The sequence below is a fragment of the Piliocolobus tephrosceles genome, chromosome 8, assembly GCF_002776525.5.
Source record: "Piliocolobus tephrosceles isolate RC106 chromosome 8, ASM277652v3, whole genome shotgun sequence".
In the NCBI taxonomy this organism is placed as follows: Eukaryota; Metazoa; Chordata; class Mammalia; order Primates; family Cercopithecidae; genus Piliocolobus; species Piliocolobus tephrosceles.
In genome coordinates, this window is record NC_045441.1 from 117,787,760 (window position 1) to 117,806,361 (window position 18,602).

At 46.1% G+C, this 18,602-nt stretch overlaps 1 protein-coding gene across 2 annotated transcripts; it reads left to right on the plus strand.

The window, feature by feature from the left end:
• The first annotated feature begins 2,701 nt into the window (after positions 1–2,701).
• On the plus strand, positions 2,702–17,970 carry FAM71F2 (family with sequence similarity 71 member F2). 2 transcript variants are annotated; one of them, XM_026454371.2, is made up of 6 exons: positions 2,722–2,980; positions 3,801–3,859; positions 6,066–6,250; positions 7,635–7,884; positions 9,980–10,098; positions 12,971–17,970. In XM_026454371.2, the coding sequence occupies exons 3-6, from the start codon at positions 6,171–6,173 to the stop codon at positions 13,164–13,166; spliced, it is 645 nt and encodes a 214-aa protein (XP_026310156.1). In that variant the 5' UTR covers positions 2,722–2,980; positions 3,801–3,859; positions 6,066–6,170; the 3' UTR covers positions 13,167–17,970. The 2 variants fall into 2 exon arrangements, with proteins under 2 accessions (XP_023079259.1, XP_026310156.1); XM_023223491.2 differs by lacking the exon at positions 3,801–3,859 and having other exon boundaries at positions 2,702–2,980; positions 12,971–17,965.
• Positions 17,971–18,602: the final 632 nt, after the last annotated feature.

The window sequence follows — 18,602 nt, forward strand, 5'->3', positions numbered from 1 at the left end:
TTTCTTTTTTTTTTTTTTTTTTTTTTTACTGTGTGGCTCACGCTGGAGTGCAGTGGCACAATCTTGACTCACTGCAACCTCCGCCTCCCGGGTTCAAACGGTTCTTTTGCCTCAGCCTCCCGAGTAGCTGGGAATACAGGTGCATGGCACCACACTGGCTAATTTTTGTATTTTTAGTAGAGACAGGGTTTCACCATATTGGCCAGGCTGGTTTCAAACTTGTGACCTCATGATCCACCCGCCTCAGCCTCCCAAAGTACTGGGATTAAAGGTGTGAGCCACCATACCCGGGCAGAAGTGTCAATTTTCATACTTCCAACTGGGAAGTCATCTGATGTTGGATTCTTTTTTCTTTCTTTCTTTTTTAGATGGAGTTTTGCTCTTTTTGCCCAGGCTGGAGAGCAATAATGGTGCAATCGTGGCTCACTGCAACCTCTGCCTCCCAGGTTCCAGCAATTCTCCTGCCTCAGCCTCCCGAGTAGCTGGGATTACAGGTGCCCACCACCATGCCCAGCTAATTTTATATATTTATATTTCACCATGTTGGTCGGGCTGGTCTCGAACTCCTAACCTCAGGTGATCCACCCACCTCAGCCTTCCAAAGTGCTAGGATTACAGGCGTGAACCACTGCGCCTGGCCCTTTTTCTCTTTTTAAATACTTTTTAAATATACAATTTTAGGATCCTTTTTTTAGATCGGGATCGCATTCTGTCACCCAAGCTAGAGTGCAGTGGCTCAGTCTCTGCTCACTGCAACCTCTGCTTTCTGGGCTCAAGTGATCCTCCCACCTCAGCCTCCCAAGACGCTGGGACCACAGGGCATGCCACCACACCAGGGTAATTTTTGTACTTTTTGTAGAGACGGTGTTTTACCATGTTGCCAAGGCTGGTCTTGAACTCCTAAATTCGAACAATCCGCCCACCTTGGCCTCCTAAAGTGCTGGGATTACAGGCATGAGCCACTGCACCTGGCCTTATAATACTCCTTATTGTAAATTTCATATGACCAGTTGATTCTTACCGAAAGCTTTTGTTGATTTTTGTCAGACTCTTGTATTTGTAGCCAACCTATGGTTGCAACTGAGAAGCAAGTATAGTTCTGACATGAATATTGGTTGATATTTTGATTTACATTAATGAGCAAGGCAAAAGTGAAATAACAAAGTTGTATATTGGAACTTTACTCATTTGTCAATGACGCAGGTAACATCTTTGCTAAATTAGGTAACAGTCTTCAAATACTGGAAGGCTACTTTCTCAGATTTTTCTATGCCCAAAATATAACAGCTACAGACACACCTTTAAGTTTAATCTGCATAATTAACATTTTCTCTATCACTTTAGACAATCAACAGAACAATAAATCAAACCCTGATTTGCAGCATTTGCTGATTTCAAGTTAGCTAACAACATGAAGCTCCTGAACACACCCTGAGAAGAGATATGCAGCAGCCCACCACTGTATACTGTTTCTTTTCTTTTATTTCTTTTTGAGATGGAGTCTTGTTTTGTCACTCAGGCTGGAGTGCAGTGGCACGATCTTGGCTCACTACAACCTCTGCCTCCCATATTCAAGTGATCTCCCTGCCCCAGCCTCCCGAGTAGCTGGACTACAGGTACCCACCACCACACCCAGTTCATTTTTGTAGTTTTAGTAGTGATGGGGTTTCATCTGTTGGCCAGGCTGGTCTTGAACTCCTGACCTCAGGCGATCGACCCACCTCGGCCTCCCAAAGTGCTGGGATTACAGGCGTGAGCCACTGAGCCCAGCCAAGTTTATATCATTTAAGTTTTAAGGACTGGGTGCGGTGGCTCACGCCTGTAATCCCAGCACTTTGGGAGGCCGAGGTAGGCAGATCACCTGAGGTCAGGAGTTCCAGACCAGCCTGACCAACATGGAGAAACCTCGTCTCTACCAAAAATATAAAATTAGCTGGGTGTGGTGGCACATGCCTGTAATCCCAGCTACTCAGGAGGCTAAGGTAGGGAATCGCTTGAACTCGGGAGGTGGAGGTTGTGGTGAGCCGAGGTCACGCCACTGCACTCCAGCCTGGGCAACAAGAGCGAAACTCCGTCTCAAAAAAAAACAAACAAACAAACAAGTTTTAATAATTGCTGTGTTTAACAACTGGCTTATAACATGCTTGAAAATGCAACAACCAGCTCTTGTGACCTGTTTTGGTCTGGCTCTAGCATACAACTGTGCCACTGCCTTCTTTGCCTGCTGTTTCCAAATAAGCTTCTTTGTTCAGTTAACAGGTGTCCATTTCTTTTAAAAAAAAATCTCCTTTTCTCCCATGAGATGGGGTAGGGAAGATGAACTCCCTTTCTCCTATCCTTAGACTTCCCTGGGCTGGTGAACAAGTCACATGGAAGTTTGGTGAGAGGCTTCACCGGGAGGCAAGAGGATTAAAGCCTGTGTGTTCCCAAGAGCCTTCCTTGCGTCTGGCCAGCTAACTGCTGCCTTGGCATAACTTTGGGAGGGTCATTTTCCCCATTTGGGGTAAGCGTGAATGTTTACAAAATGGGATAGGCTGAATTACTGCTGGTTTGTAGTTGGTGGAAAGAGGGAGGAAAGAGCCCGACACATCCTCCGTCCTTCCTCTCCTCTTCTTTTTTTCCCCTTTTCTATTGTCACCATCACATTCCTTGATGTCATTCCTGCCATTGTGAGCTGACAGGCCCTCCCAGCCCTGGTGGACAGACCGTAAGTAAATGGGGAGGAAGAGCTGGGAAGGTGGGGGCAGATCACATCAATACCTTGGCGTTGGGCTGGGTCTGTGTGGAGCCCCAGAAATGTTCCCCAGCCCATTCTTCCCAAGAACCAATGAGTAAAATCAGGGGCCTCCCACCTGAGGTCAGGGAACCAGGCCCTGGAGTGGAACTTGGGGTGGAAAATGGCCTTCTTTGTCAACTGATTCATTCTCCAGAATTCAACTTGTTCTCCAACTCGGTGGTGTTTGAAAGCAACTTTATCCAGGTACCCTCGTGGAGCTCAGGGCCAGCTGTCTTTCTGTTTCCAAAACCTGTTCCTAGGGGTTGGTTAGGAGATGCTGTGGCCTTTTAAAGCCCTGGGGGTGGGGGCAGGAGGGACAAAGAAGCCACCAAAGCTAGAGAAAACCAGAAAGTCTGGGTCCCAAGTTCATCTCCATTTGTGCCTACCATATGATAGAGCTACTTGCAGGTCATCTGCTTTAAGGAAATTGATTTATGCCTTACAAAAGGCGAGATCAGAGCTCAGTCTCCAGGCAGGGTTCATAGGCCCTTTCTGGGCCACTTGTCCAAAGTGGATAGTTACAGGGAATGAAGGTTGCTGTTAGACACCCTGCTCTGAAATCCAACCTCCTCACTCTGGGATGGTTTAGAAACAGCCTTGTTTGAAAGCGAAGACACTGGGTAAATAGGTCTTGCCCAGATCCTACCATTCCCTACAAGGATGGTGGTGACCAATGGAAGTGATCCTGGGATGGGGCCACTGGGAGTGGAAGGTGGTCGTTTTCATAAGTATCAAGTCTTACGCGAGTGCTGCCTGCCTCCCTCTAGCAGTCTAGCCTGAACCCGTGCTCCTGCGCAGGAGAGCATAACCAGTTGATCAGCCAGTAAGCACACACTAAACATCTACTGAGTGCAGGGCAGGAGGTGCAGAGAAAGATCAGCGTCCCTGGCCAGGAAGCCTATGAGTTTAGTTTACCTGTTATTTGGTAACTGTCTAAGCAAGCTCTATGTCAGAGAGTTTGGACCAGCTGATGCCCCAGGCATGTGCTGGGGGCATTCAGGGCATTCTCTCTGGACTTTGGCAGTTGAAGAAGGTTTTCCAGAAGGGTCTTAAGCCATTCTTTGAGAGACTGCTGAGATTCTGGTAAGTGGAAGAGCAGCGGGGAGGATATCTCAGACAGAGGCGCTTCCAAGTACCTAAGGAAGGGCAGGGAGGCTGGAATGCAAGGTCTACAAGACACAGACCCATTCAAATGGAGTGGGAAAGCAGCCAGGGGTTATAGGAGAGAAGGTGGAAACAGTTTGAGGTGGGTCTTGGGCTTAATTTGCAGACTCTTCACAGAGCAGTGAGCTACTCCCTAATGGAGTCCCCGGATTTTGGAGAGCTGTGTTCATGGCTCCTGCCGCTCCGTGGTCCCTTTGCTGCCCCCTGGGAGATGTGTAGTTGGGTGATCAGCTGGCAAACCTGGGGTGAGCTCATTCCTAACATACCCTTGGTGGAGACAGAGCAGTAACATGAGAAGTCCAGTCTCAGGATCCAATTTCTAGTCATTTCTATTTGGGGGTAATGATTCATGATTCGGCTGCAAATTTGTTCTCTTAATGTGTGCTTTTTTTTTTTTTTGAGATGGAGTCTCACTCCATTGCCCTGGTGCGATCTAGGCTCACTGCAACCTCTGCATTCCGGGTTCAAGCAATTCTCCTATCTCAGCCTCCTGAGTAGCTAGGACTACAGGCATGCACCACTTTGCCCAGCTAATTTTTTTGTGTTTTAGTAGAGACAGGGTTTCAGCATGTTGGCCAAGATGGTCTCAATTTCTTGACCTCATGATCCGCCCGACGTGGCCTCCCAAAGTGCTATTTTTTTGGCCTAATATTAAAACTGTTTAAATTCTCTGAATGGACACTAAGTGACCCAGGTAGCAACAAACTCAGAATGTGCTAGGGAGAGGCTGACCCCCACAGAAAAGTTCAAAGTTTGATTTAAAAAAAATTTTTTTTTGATAGAGACAGGGTCTCACCATGTAGCCCAGACTGGTCTTGAACTCCTGGCTTCAAGTGATACTCCCACTTTGGACTCCCAAAGTGCTGGGATTATAGGCGTGAATGACCGCACACAGCCCAAAGTTTACTTGAAGTGATGCAATCCACATACTAGTTATAGTTTTAGTTGTTATAGTGGAGTTACACTGCTTCCTCTCTCCCCCTTCCTGCACATCGCCATCATTATCGTCTCAAAGCAGCATCACCCACAAATACTTACTGAGCACTTACTCTCAATATGTACAACCCTCTGTGTTTTGCAGAGGACATGAATTTTATTCCTCAACATGGGCTCCAGGAAGTGTCACTTTTTTTTTTCAAAATCAAAATTCACTTTTCTGGGAACACCATCTGGTCAGGCTGGTGGGAAATTACATTTCAGTCATTCCTGGGGCTTTCCCTTGTCCCCAGTTCCACCAAGAACTGGGCAGTGGTGTCGATGGTTTTACAAAGTCTAGAACATTGACTGGGCTTAGTGGCTCATGCCTGTAATCTCAGCACTTTGGGAGGCTGAGAGGGGAAGATCACTTGAGCCCAGGAGTTTGACACCAGTCTGGGCAACATAGTGAGACCCCATGTCTATTTTCTGAAAAAGGTGTAGAGCATTGGGAGAAGGCCCTCTGGCCTTGGGAACATAGGGGTCCCTCCTCATATGTTCCTTACCCGGGTCCCCGTGGCTCCTTAGTGGCCCCAGTTCTGGTGCTTTTCTGCCAGTCGTGCATAGTGAGGTGGGGGGTGGCTTGGCTGAGACATTGTGCCCAGTGGTGGGCATCCAGTATTTCTGTCCTATGATGGCCCCATTCTGCTTCAAGAGAATAGATCCTCATTCCACTCAAGACCCAGCAACAAGATGGCCCCTCCATCATCCTGGGAGAAGTGCTCCAAACCTCCCTCAACTCAAGCTGTCTGGGTCTTCCCTATTCAACAGCTTTTTCCTCACTTTCCTCCCCTTCTGGGACTTTCTTCACACAATCTCCCTTTTGGGCCATTAGAAACCAGTGCTGGCTTCTCCTACCCAAAGATGGGGGAATGAAAACTTCAATGCCACTCAGCTTTTTCTTGCTAGTGCATCTTTTTACAGTTAGATAAAACAGAGGACCCAGAGAAGGATGACATAAGGTTCCTGCAGCCAAGGACCTTAAAGTGTATTTGGGGAGACCAACAAAAAGGATCAATAGCAGGTCAGGGCCCAGCTCAGTGTGCTGCACACTTGCCCCTAAGATGAAGTGCTGCTTTCCAGCATCTGTATCCTTCCACCCCTTGTCTTCTGCTCCTTTCTGACCCACGCACCTGAGGCTGATTTCCAGGTCACTAAGCCCGGGAACTGGAGAAATGTCTGTGAAGGGTCTGCCACCGTGATCCTTGGGGTGACCTCCTCCGTGCCCTCCTTGCCGCTCCCCAATGTCCTCCTGATGGCCAATGTTACCTGGCCCCGGGGTCCGTTTTCCACCTGGAGCACACCTGGTGATGCCCCAGTCATCACCCTCAGCAGGTAAAGGCTTGAGGGAGGGCCGGAAGGGATGGAATGATTGACTGGGATATGCATTGCTTTGTAGCTGGATTTTAGATAAGAAGAAAATACAATGTTCTTTAGTGCATAAACCCTGTAGAACTCATTCATTCATTTGTTTAGCAAGTATTTAATATCTTTTTTTTTTTTTTTTGAGATAGAGTCTCGCTCTGTTGCCCAGGCTGGAGTGCAGTGGCGTGATCTCGGCTCACTGCAAGCTCCACCTCCTGGGTTTACACCATTCTCCTGCCTCAGCCTCCCGAGTATCTGGGACTATAGACACCCGCCACCACACCTGGCTAATTTTTTGTGTTTTTTAGTAGAGACAGGGTTTCACCATGTTAGCTAGGATGGTCTCAATCTCCTGACCTCGTGATCTGCTTGCCTTGGCCTCCCAAACTGCTAGGATTACAGGTGTAAGCCACCACGCCCAGCTGTATTTGTTTAGCATCTATATTTACCAAGCACTGTGCTTCGTGCTGGGATAGGGCAGTACACAGTCCTTGTCTCGAGTCTGGTTTTTGAGAATCTTGGCTTCTTTTTCTGTAAATGTGTGTGTGTGTGTATACATGTGTGTATATGCAGACATGTTTCCATGTCTTTTGAAATCATTTTGTAAATATAATTTCAATAATTTTTAGTAATATGAATGAATTAAAATTTACTTGACAAGTCCCTAATATTAGACATTTAGAAATGTTTCTTTTTGTCAATATAGGTAAAGGGAATTTCCAAGGAAAAAGTGGGGATATGAAAGTCAAACACGACTATGAAATCCTGAGATTGAAAAAAAAAATACTAGATATTCAGGAGACATCTATCCTTTTCCTTGCCCTTTCAACACAGTAAGTCAGGATATAGGAAGAAAGAGTCCTAGAAACTGAGACAGGATATCTTAGTTCCAGGTCACACTTAATAAGATCTAAACTTGGGCAAATCACTTAGCCTCTCTAAGTGTCAGCCTCAAAATCTGTAAAGCGGAATTAATCATACTTATCTTGGCAGGGCACAGTGGCTCACATCTGTAATCCTAGCTCCTTGGGAGGCTGAGGTGGGAGGATCGCTTGAAGCCAGGAGTTCAAGACCAATCTGGGCAACATAGGGAGATCCTGTTTCTGCCAAAAAAAATACCAAAATAATTAGGTGGGTGTACTGGCACACACCTGTATTCCTACCAAAGTCCTGGAAATTGGAGAGGAGTCAGTCTTAGTAATCACCCCCACTTTCATTACATGAGCTTTCTCGCTTCAGCATCCCCCAGGCAGAGAGGTAGGAGGCCAGTGACGCTGAGCCACCTCCAGGTGGGCACCCACATGGTTGATTGAAACCACGGGCTCTCTCATGGGAATGTCCTGATTATGCCCAGGCTTCTCCCCCTGAAGTACGTGGAGCTGCGAATCTACGACCGGCTCCAGCGCATCCTGAGGGTTAGGACAGTGACCGAAAAGATCTACTATCTGAAGCTCCACGAAAAACACCCAGAGACTGTGTTTCAATTCTGGGTCCGCTTGGTGAAAATTCTGCAGAAAGGCCTGTCCATCACCACCAAAGACCCGAGAATCGAATTCACTCACTGCTTGGTGCCCAAGATGCCCACCAGCTCGACAGAAACAACAGTAAGTGGGCCTCCCTCCAGGACCTGTCAAGAGATAAGCATATATATGTATATATGTAAGTGTGTGTGTATATATATATAGACACGTTTCCATGTCTTTTAAAAGCTCTTTGTAAGTATCATTTTGATAATTTCTATTCAGTAGTATGAATGAATTAAAATTTATTTGACCTGTCCCTAATACTGAGACATTTAGAAATGTTTCTGTTTTTTTGAGACAGAGCCATGCCCTGTCACCCGGCTGGAGTGCAATTGCGCCATCTCGGCTCACTGCAACTTCCACCTCCCGAGTTCAAGCGATTCTTGTGCCTCAGCCTCCAGAGTAGCTGGGATTACAGGTGTATGCCACCACGCCTGGCTCATTTTTGTATTTTTAGTAGAGATGGGGTTTCACCATGTTGGCCAAGCTGGTCCTGAACTCCTGTCCTCAAGTGATCCACCTGCCTTGGCCTCCCAAAGTGCTGGGATTACAGGTGTGCACCTCTGTGCCTGGCCTGTATTTGTTTATTATTGTAAATAACGCTAAAACAAGCATTTATATGTATGATCTACATTTCTGATTATATTCTCAGATAGGTTTTTAGAAGTAGAATTCAAGCAGCACGAACATTTTCAAGGCTCTTAACACATATTGCTAGATTATTTCCATAAATATCATACCAAATTATACTCTCACCAATAATATGAGTGTCTGTGGGCCGGGTGTGGTGGCTCACACCTGTAATCCTAACACTTTGGGAGGCCAAGACAGGTGGATCACCTGAGGTCAGGAGTTCGAGACCAGCCTGCCCAACACGGCGAACCCGTCTCTACTAAAAATACAAAACTTAGCTGGGTGTGGTGGCAGGCCCCTATAATGCTACTCGGGAAGCTGAGGCAGGAGAGTCACTTAAACCCGGGAAGTGAAGGTTGCAGTGAGCCGAAATCATGCCACTCTACTCCAGCCTGGGTGAAAGAGTGAAACTCCATCTCAAAAAAAAAAAAAAAAAATTAGTATTTTACTGCATATCCTATTCAATTGAGCAGTAAACCTTTTAATAAATTTCCTAGTATAATAGGTAAAAAAGTGGCATTCTCTGATTTTCAATGAGTTTCAGCATTGTTACACTGTTACGTATTTATAGTCATATACATAATACAATATTGTTTTAATATATTTTGTATATATATTAATGCCATATATATGGCACTGTCTGTTGTATTCTTTGGCCATTTTTCTATTGGCAATCTTGTGTTTCTCTAAATTGATTTGTAAAAGAAAACTTTTTTTTTTTTTTGAGATGGAATCTCACTCTGTTGTCAGGCTGGAGTGCAGTGGTGCAATCTTGGCTCACTGCAACCTCCGCCTCCCGGGTTCAAGTGATTCTCCTGCCTCAGTCTTCCAAGTAGCTGGGACTACAGGCATGCACTACCATGCCCAGCTAACTTTTGTATTTTTAGTAGAGATGGTGTTTCCTCATGTTGGCCAGGATGGTCTCGATCTCTTGACCTCATGATCCAACCGCCTCGGCCTCCCAAAGTGCTGGGATTACAGGCGTGAGCCACTGTGCCCAGCCTAAAATAAAACTTTTTATACATCAGGATTTTTGACCCTTACAAGTTTTTACAAATATTTCCTCAAGTATTTGCCCTTCCTCTTTGGTTTATTTAGGGTACGTCTTTGATACACATAAGGCCTTTCCAGGTCCTGCTTGGTATAGAAGCACAGGAAGGAAGGTCAATAGATTGGACTGTCCAAAACCTTCAGATTTCAGAATCTAAATGCTTTCCTCCTCTCACTTAAGTTCTGTGCTTCAGGTATGTTATTGACTTTGAAGGTCAGCAGTTTTATAGCCTGACAGCTCTGCTTCTGAACATTCAGATCTGTACTCTGGACAGAGCAGCCACCATAGTTGACCAGGGAGTGGGTGTGACCCTGCCAGGGTTCCCATTTTTTGTTGGATGATTCTCGGGGCTTAATGCTGAAGGAACAGGTTCCCAGGGCTAGGGTGTGAAACTCAACTGTAATATCACAAACCTCTTCAAAATTCTACCCCGAGGAGGCCAAGAACTATCTGAGTAGACCTATCCATCTGACGCTAAATTTCTCCATCCAGCCTGAAAACAGCCTCCTGTCATCCCCCCAGCCTAGCAAGTCCCTTGTGCTGCTGGCGGCTGAGCAGACCAGTGGCAGTTTCTCACAGCTCTCAGGAAAGCCCCAGCCCACAGCAGACAGGTAGGTCCTCTGTGGGGTCAGCTCCAGATCCCTTCCTCCAGCATGAAGTCATGGGATCAATGACACCCTCTACCAACGTATCTCAGTTCCTTCTTTGTATTTTAGATAGTCATGCACGTGGCTTTTTCTGTCAATTTTATTGTAAGCCTGCCTTTGAAAACAAGGTCTTTGGCTCTTTGATCTGAATATTCACTCCTTAGGCAAAATCCAGTGTTTTCTAATGACAAGTGTTCAATAAAAGGAATGAGGGATGAGAAAATCAATTAAAAGAAGTGAAGCTAACAAAGCAGGCTCATGGTGGAGTTAGCTATTGACTATTTCCAATCAAAGCTCACAAGGATCCCTGGGGTAAAACCCTAGTTCTCTTTGCCTCATCTGCGTCTTCTTTTTTTGTTTTCTTTTTTCTTCTTATCTTTTCTTTTCGTTTTTTTTTTTTTTTTTTTTTTTTTTTGGCAGACAGAGTTTCACCCTTGTTGCCCAGGCTGGAGTGCAATGGCGTGATGTCGGCTCACTGCAACCTCCACCTTCTGGGTTCAAGCAATTCTCTTGCCTCAGCCTCCCAAGTAGCTGGGATTACAGGCACCTGCCACCACACTTGGCTAATTTTTTGTATTTTTAGTAGAGACAGGGTTTCACCATGTTGGCCAGGCTGGTCTCGAACTCCTGACCTCAGGTGATCCACCCACCTTGGCCTCCCAAAGTGCTGGGATTACAGGCGTGAGTCACCACTCCTGGCCCTCACCAGCCTCTTCTGCAAAACGGACAGAATAAGGGAAACTACCGGTAGCTCCAAAGTCTCATTAATTTACTAATAATTGTATTAGATTCTTTCTGTAAAAAGTGATAGAAACTCAAAGTAAGATAGTGCAACCAATATGCTGCACAAGTGCAACTTGTAGGATATCATCAGAATGCAAATTTATTTTGTCTGCCCTTCATAACTTTTTCAGTGGCAGAAGTTTTCCTCTTGCTCCTAGATAAAAGCTGGATTTCTGGGCAGGCTACATAGCATATGGGCTCTCTCTGAGAATATTAAAGGTCCTTTGGTCCATTTAAATTGCAAAAGCAGCCTCAATTCTGAAATTAAAATATCTAATGTCTGAAAATTATCAAAACCCTGAACTTATCACATCTTCTCCTTACCCTCAGTCTGGCTCCCTATCAAGGTGACCTTTCCTGGTGGGGAACTGGGTTGTCACTCTTCTCTTTCTGTTTCCTAATACTTAAAGCTAACTTTTTTCTCTTAGGAGCTTTCTTTCTTTTTTCTTTTTCCACCTTTCTCTCTTTTCTTTCTCTTTCCTTTCCCCCGCCCCTTCCCCTTCCCCTCCCCATTTCGCTCCCCTCCCCATTCCGCTCCCCTCCCCATTCCCCTCCCCTCCCCTCCCTTCCCCTCCCATCTCCTCTCCTCTCCTCTCCTTTGCTTTCCAACAGTGTCTCACTCTGTTGCCCAAGCTGGAGTACAGTGCCATGATCTTGGCTCACTACAGCCTCAATCTCCTGGGGTCAAGCAATCCTCCTGCCTCAGCCTCCCAAGTAACTGGGACTACAGGCACGCACCACCATGCCTGGTTAATTTTTTAAATTTTTAGTAGAGACAAGGTCTTGCTATGTTGCCCAGGCTGGTCTCAAACTCCTGAACCGAAGTGATCCTCCCACCTTGGCCTCCTAAAATGCTGGGATTATAGTCATGAGCCATTACAACCGGCCAGGAGCTTTCTTGAGTTCTTTGAAATCTCCTTTCTGGCCCCTCAACTGCAACACCTCCCTTTCATCTGGCCACACTGCGCCTCCCCCACCCCCCCAGCCATGGCTCTGCAGGGGCCATGCCCCCCCAGGCACTAGCTATCCCCTCACCCCTTTAAGGAGTCCTCTTGGGTAGGGCTTACAGTGGCTCCAGGCTGGTGTGCACGTGCTCTCTCTCTCTCTCTCTCTCTCTCTCGTACAGCCCACATCTGACCCTCAGGAAACATCCTCTCATATTTTGACCAGCCACTGGAGAGGACCTTGCTTCCAAGGCACAGAAGCAACGCTTCTCCCAGAGCCCAGGAGCCACAGCTCAAGCTCCCTGGGTTGACCCAGGAAGGCTCTCTCTTTCAGCTTGAGGAGAAGGAGCCAGCAGCTCTTTACAAAGGACTCTCTCCCTACATGACAACCCAAGCCCTTGGTTACCAAGGCTGGTAATCCCTCAGGCCCCCCAGCTCACTCTCACTTCTCTGATCTTAAATTTTTGGTCCCTGGGATTTTGTCTTTGAGTCATAATACATTATATTCTCAACACATCAAAGTAGTACTTAAGGTCTGAAGAGTTGTTTGTTCCTCCAGCAGGGCAGGCCTTAGCTCCAGGCTCCCTCCTCCTCCTCCCGTGTGGCTTTCTCTCCTTGGGTTGCCTTTGACATTATTCCATATATGCATATTGTGCACTGCATTTCCATACATGTGCTTAAAGCACTGGCACTGGAAAAAGGCATAACTAGAAAGTGAGTTTTTTTGTTTTGTTTTGTTTGAGAAGGAGTCTCACTCTGTCACACAGACTGGAGCGCAGTGGTGCCATCTCGGCTCACTGCAAGCTCCACCTCCTGGGTTCAAGCGATTCCCATGCCTCAGCCTCCTGTGTAGCTGGAGTTACAGGTGTGTGCCACCATGCCCAGCTAATTTTTGTATTTTTAGTACAGACGGGGTTTCACCATGTTGGCCAGCCTGGTCTTGAACTCCTGACCTCAAGTGATCCGCCCACCTCGGCCTCCAAAAGTGCTAGGATTACAGGCGTGAGCCACTGCACCCAGCCAAAAGTGGTTTTTAAGTTAAATTTTAACAATGTTTTCGTTTTCTTCTATTGCTTTCAATAACCCCAAAATTCCCTGGGCTCCAACAGGAACAATGACACTGCCATTGAAATAGACAACTGCAGCAGCTACAAGATACCCTCACCAGTGGCATCTCCAATCAATTTGAATATACCCATGAGAGCTGTCTTGAGCCACAGCCTCTGGGAACAAGAGGATCCGGATGAGCACTTTCTACAAGTTCCTGTAGCCAGTTCCCTAGGAGAGCACTTCTTGGGACCCTGACACCTAGGCAAAACATGCTCTTCCTGGCATGCGTGTACTTGTGCTTGCTACCACCTCTTATAATGCTCCCTTTCCCACTGTGAGCCAAGTGACCATGGGAGAGGTAAGATGGTGTTTCCAACACGGTGCTTCTGTGCTTCCACCAATAAACTTCCAAGTGAGTCCCTAATTGTTACAGGTTGTGCTATAGGGAGGCTCCAGTTTGGGAAAGGACTGACTGAGAACAGGAGCAGTTTTTGGAAAAATAGGTGGGAGAAGTTACTATCTATGTATTAGTCCATTCTTGCATTGTTACAGAGAACTACCTGAGACTGGATAATTTTATTTATTTATTTATTTATTTATTTATTTATTTATTTATTTATTTATTTATTTTGGAGATAGAGTCTTGCTCTGTCGCCAGGCTGGAATACAGTGGTGTGATCATGGCTCACTGCAACCTCCACCTCCTGGGTTCAAGCAATTCTCATGCCTCAGCCTCCCAAGTAGCTGGGACTACAGGCACCCAATATACCTGGCTAATTTTTTGTGTTTTAGTAGAGATGGGGTTTCACCACGCTGCCCAGGCTGATCTCCAACTCCTGAGCTCAGGCCATCCACTCACCTTGGCCCCTCAAAGGGCTAGGATTACAGGCGTGAGCCACCAGGCCCAGCCTCGAGACTGGGTAATTTATAAAGAAAAGAGGCTAATTGGCTCATGGTTCCTCAGGCCGTACAGGAAGCATGGCTGGGGAGGCCTCAGGAAACTTACAATGAAGGCAGAAGACAAAAGAGAAGCAGACCTGTCCTACACAGCTGGAGCAGGAGAAAGAAAGAAGGGGGAGGTGCTATACACTTCTAAACAACCAGATCTTGTGAGAACTCACTATCGTGAGAATAGCAAGGAGGAAATCCACCCCCATGATCCAATCACCTCCTACCGGCCACCTCCTCCAACATTGGAGATTAAATTCCACATGAAATTTGGGCAGGGAGACAGATCCAAATCATATATTAGTCTGCTCAATTGAAACCACACAATAGCCAAGTAAAGCCAAGAAAGCCAGTCCAAGACTGGCTTGGAAAGGGCCTCTGAGGAGAGGAAAGGGCCTCTGAGGAGAAATCAACTTTCAAAGGGGCAGGGGGAAATAGAGGCCAAGCTACTACAAGCCCAAAATAAAAGAAATCCTGAGAAGGATGGCAACCAGCTGGAAGATTCCTTTGTGTTGCTCCATTATCTCAAGCAAGAAATTTAGTCTTTGGCTGGGCACGGTGGCTCACGCCTGTAATCGAAGGCTGAGGTGGGCGGATCACTTGAGGTCAGGAGTTCGAGACCAGCCTGGCCAACATGGCAAAACCCTGTCTCCACCCAAAATACAAAAATTAGCTGGACGTGGTGGTACACGCCTGTAGTCCCAGCTACTCAGGAGGCTGAGGCAGGAGAATTACTTGAACCAGGAGGCAGAGCTTGCAGTGAGAAAAGATCATGCCACTGTGCTCCAGCCTGGGTAACAGAGCCAGATTCCATCTCAAAAAAAAAATAAAATAAAATAATAATAATAATAATAATAAATTAGGTCTTCCTCGCCTCACTCCCTGTGTTAGTGTAAAGCTATGAAGGCTCCCCCTGGCCCATACAACATTTTGTTGCTAATGAAAACATGGTAAGGAAGATATTGACTGTCCATCACCAGAAATCCTGATTGATTTGACTGTTCCTACCCAGAACCTAATGAAAGTGAACTGGAAAACATGGCATCTTTGAGTATTGGGAATGGGGCAGGAGCTTTGGCCAACCTTTGTACACGTAGGGAGTATCTACAATGAAAATACCACCACTCCTTTTTTTATTTTTATTTTTTGAGACAGAGTTTTGTTCTGTTGTCCAGGCTGGAGTGCAGTGGTGTGATCTTGGCTCACTGCAACCTCCGCCTCTCAGGTTCAAGTGATTCTTGTGCCTCAGCCTCCCAAGTAGCTGGGATTACAGATGTACACCATCAGCGCGGCTAATTTTTGTATTTTTAGTAGAGACAGGGTTTCTCCACGTTGGCCAGGCTGGTCTCGAACTCCTGACCTCAGGTTATCCACCCTCCTCTGCCTCCCAAAGTGCTGGGATTGCAGGCATGAGCCACCACGCCCAGCCCCACCACGCCCATTCCAATATTTAATAAGTATTCGTCAAGCTCCTGCTAGGGGCTAGACACTGCGTTTGATGCTAAGTATATTGGAGAGAACAAGACAGCTGGACAAGTTACCTGCCTTTAGGGAGGTTCTGGGAGAGATGCCAAGCCCTATTTTGGAGACATAGGGAAGCCATTAATGTTGACCTGATGTCTGAGCCACCCAGCCTGCAAATGAAGGCTGGAGGCCCTGCTTTCCAGCATGTGTGGTTCACATCCTGTGTGGTGCAGAGAGAAAGAACATGGTTGCCCTCTCTCTTGTGCGTGCTCGGTTGGGCTGAGTAGTCAAATCTGGCTGAATTGAGTCAGAAAAGACATCTGAGCTAAGAGGATGCCTGATGCTTGTTGGTTTTGTCTTGCCTCCAGTAAAATTAAAAACAAGTTTCTTTGCAGCATGTTACAATCGAATAAGCTGAGCATTGTTGGTGCTAGTGTGGGACATCTAGAAGCTGAATTTAGAAGAGACTACTGTGCAGCGTGATTGTACTTCCCAGTGCATGCCTGTTGTCCTGGTATCATTATTAATACATACCCATTTCACCCTGAGAAGTGTCCCTCAGTGAATCACAAATCATGTGGCCCCCCTCTCTATATGGCATGCTTACAAACGTTTAAAAGGCTTGTCATCCCCACTTCTTTGTCTTGGTTTAAGCCTTCATCAGCCCTCCCCTAAACTATTGTATTAATAGCAACCCCAGACCGGGCACGGTAGTTCACACCTGTAATCCCAGCACTTTGGAAGGCCGAGGTGGGCGGATCACAAGGTCAGGAGTTCAAGACCAGCCTGGCCAATATGGTGAAACCCCATCTCTACTAAAAATGCAAAAATTAGCTGGGTGTGGTGGCACACACCTGTAGTCCCAGCTACTCGGGAGGCTGAGGCAGAAGAATCACTTGAACCTGGGAGGCGGAGGTTACAGTGAGCAGAGATGGTGCCACCACACTCCAGCCTGGGTGACAAAGCCAGACTCTCTCTCAAAAAACAATAAAATAAAATAAAATAGTAACCCCAATTGGTCTCCCAGACTTTATCATCATCATCATAATAGTAGCTAACATCTTTAGAAATTTGCTCTCTTCCAAGCACTATACTGACTTTACAAAGATCACGTAAACCACACCACAAGCCATTGAGAAGCAAATCTTATTATTACATTTTATAAATGATAAACCAGAGCCACAGAGAGGTTCAAGAACTTGCTTAAGGTCACACAGGTAGGAAGTAGCAGAGCCAGGACTTGAAGCCAGTCTGTCTAACTTCAAAGTCCAAATTACTCTTGATGGCTCTCCAATGTCTTCCCAACTCATTCCCTTTTCATACCCCTAACAGAGCAACCTTTTTGACACATAAATCTGACAGAAAGGACCAGGCGTGGTGGCTCATACCTGTAATCCCAGCACTTTGGAAGGCTGAGGTGGGCAGATCACTTGAAGTCAGAAGTTTGAGACCAGCCTGGCCAACATGGTGAAACCCTGTCTCCACTAAATATGTCAAAATTAGCTGGACATGGTGGTGCGTGTCTGTAGTCCCAGCTACTCAGGAGGCTGAGGCAGGAGAATCTCTTGAACTGGGGAGGCAGAGGTTGAAGTGAGCCGAGATCACTCCACTGCACTCTAGCCTGGACAACAGAGCGAGACTCTGTCTCAAAAAAAAAAAAAAAAAAAATTCTGACGGAGCTTGCCCCTTAATAAAACCAAACCCTTTGACATGAAATGACTAGGCTCCTACCTCTCTCTCCAGCCTCTCCACTGGCCACTGCTGCCACAGAATCTTATGCTCCCACCATGCCAAATTTCTTGTGATTCCCTAAATGCACCATGTTTTAAGATACTTCGAGGACATTGTATACACTTTTGTTCCACCTGAGATACTTTTGCTTACTTTCTCCACCTATTGCCCTCATGACACTTACCTTTATTGATGGATTTCTTCAATGCTACTATTGTGCCTTACATGTGCCTTGTATTACAGCATTTTTATAGCATTTCTCACCCGATTGTGGCTATTTGTTTACATGTCTGTCTCCCTGGTGGAACTATGAACTCTTTGATAACAGATGCCATTTTATGTCAGACTTCTTTGGTTGCCAGTAAGAGAAGCTGACTGTAATCTAAACCAAAAGGAATTCATTGGATGGTTATAGGTTGGCTCACAGAATCAAAGGGACAACTGCAGAGCCAGTCTTGGAACACTCTGACACCAGAACAGCTCTGTGAATTCAGATAAGGGTAGTGAATTGACCATTTTATCAAATGCTACAGCAGGCTGGGTGGTTTCCCTAAAGGAAATTGAGGTGTGTTACAAGAAGACCAATAGGGGAACAGGTATCTGGTGGCTGATAATAACAAATTTCCATGGCAGTCTCTGCTCTCTGTTGGAAGAGGTACTCCACCATAGTCCTTGAGCATCTCTACACATTCTTGCTAAATGTGTCAAATTTCAAGTCCTAACTGTCCTCTGTCTCTGGGGGAGGGGACAGGTTTGGTTACTGTTCGTTGTAAAAATTACTGAGCCTTTTGCCACGGATGCCTCAGCTGTATGCAAAACCCCTTGTGTTGCTGGGGGATAGGGCAACTGGTACTGCCATGCTGGTGCTCCTGCTGTTTGCTGTTGGCAATAAACTATACCGTTTTTGTTCATTGAATCTCTATCTACTTTGCGCACCTAAGTGATTATGGTAAGTCAACCTGCATGCTTGCTTAGTCATTTTTTTAGAATATTGTTATTCCTTGACATCCTCTATGAGACCTAGATTCTTCTCTGACACTGTCCAAACCCACATACAATCTCTTTTTTTTTTCTTTTTTCTTTTTTTTTTTTTGGAGATTAAGTCTTGCTCTGTTGCCCAGGCTGGAGTACAGCAGTGCGATCTCGGCTCACTGCAACCTCCGCCTCGCAGGTTCAAGCAATTCTCCTGCCTCAGCCTCCTGAGTAGCTGGGTTTACAGGCACATGCCACCACATCCAGCTAATTTTTGTATTTCTACTAGAGATGGGGTTTCACTATGTTGGCCAGGATGATCTCAATCTCCTGACCTCATGATCTGCCCACCTCAGCCTCCCAAAGTGCTGGGATTACAGGCGTGAGCCACCACACCCGCCCCCCCTTGGTTTCTTTCTTACCTTTGTATTCCAAAACTTCTAGACCAAACAGTAAATACAAGTGTCACAAGCATACCCTATGCACAAAAATGAGAGAAGGATTAATTTAAATAACATACATCACTGCAGAGAAAGAAATACAGGTGAAAGTTTTAGTTCTTTCTGCTTCTTGGTT

Excerpts from the sequence above, each read along its gene's own strand:
- FAM71F2 (XM_023223491.2), top strand. The coding sequence starts at position 2,828 with ATGAGTAAAATCAGGGGCCTCCCACCTGAGGTCAGGGAACCAGGCCCT. Across the intron at positions 2,981-6,065 it reads TTGAAAGCAACTTTATCCAG|GTCACTAAGCCCGGGAACTG; the intron begins GTACCCTCGTGG and ends GCTGATTTCCAG. Across the intron at positions 7,885-9,979 it reads CCAGCTCGACAGAAACAACA|CCTGAAAACAGCCTCCTGTC; the intron begins GTAAGTGGGCCT and ends TTCTCCATCCAG.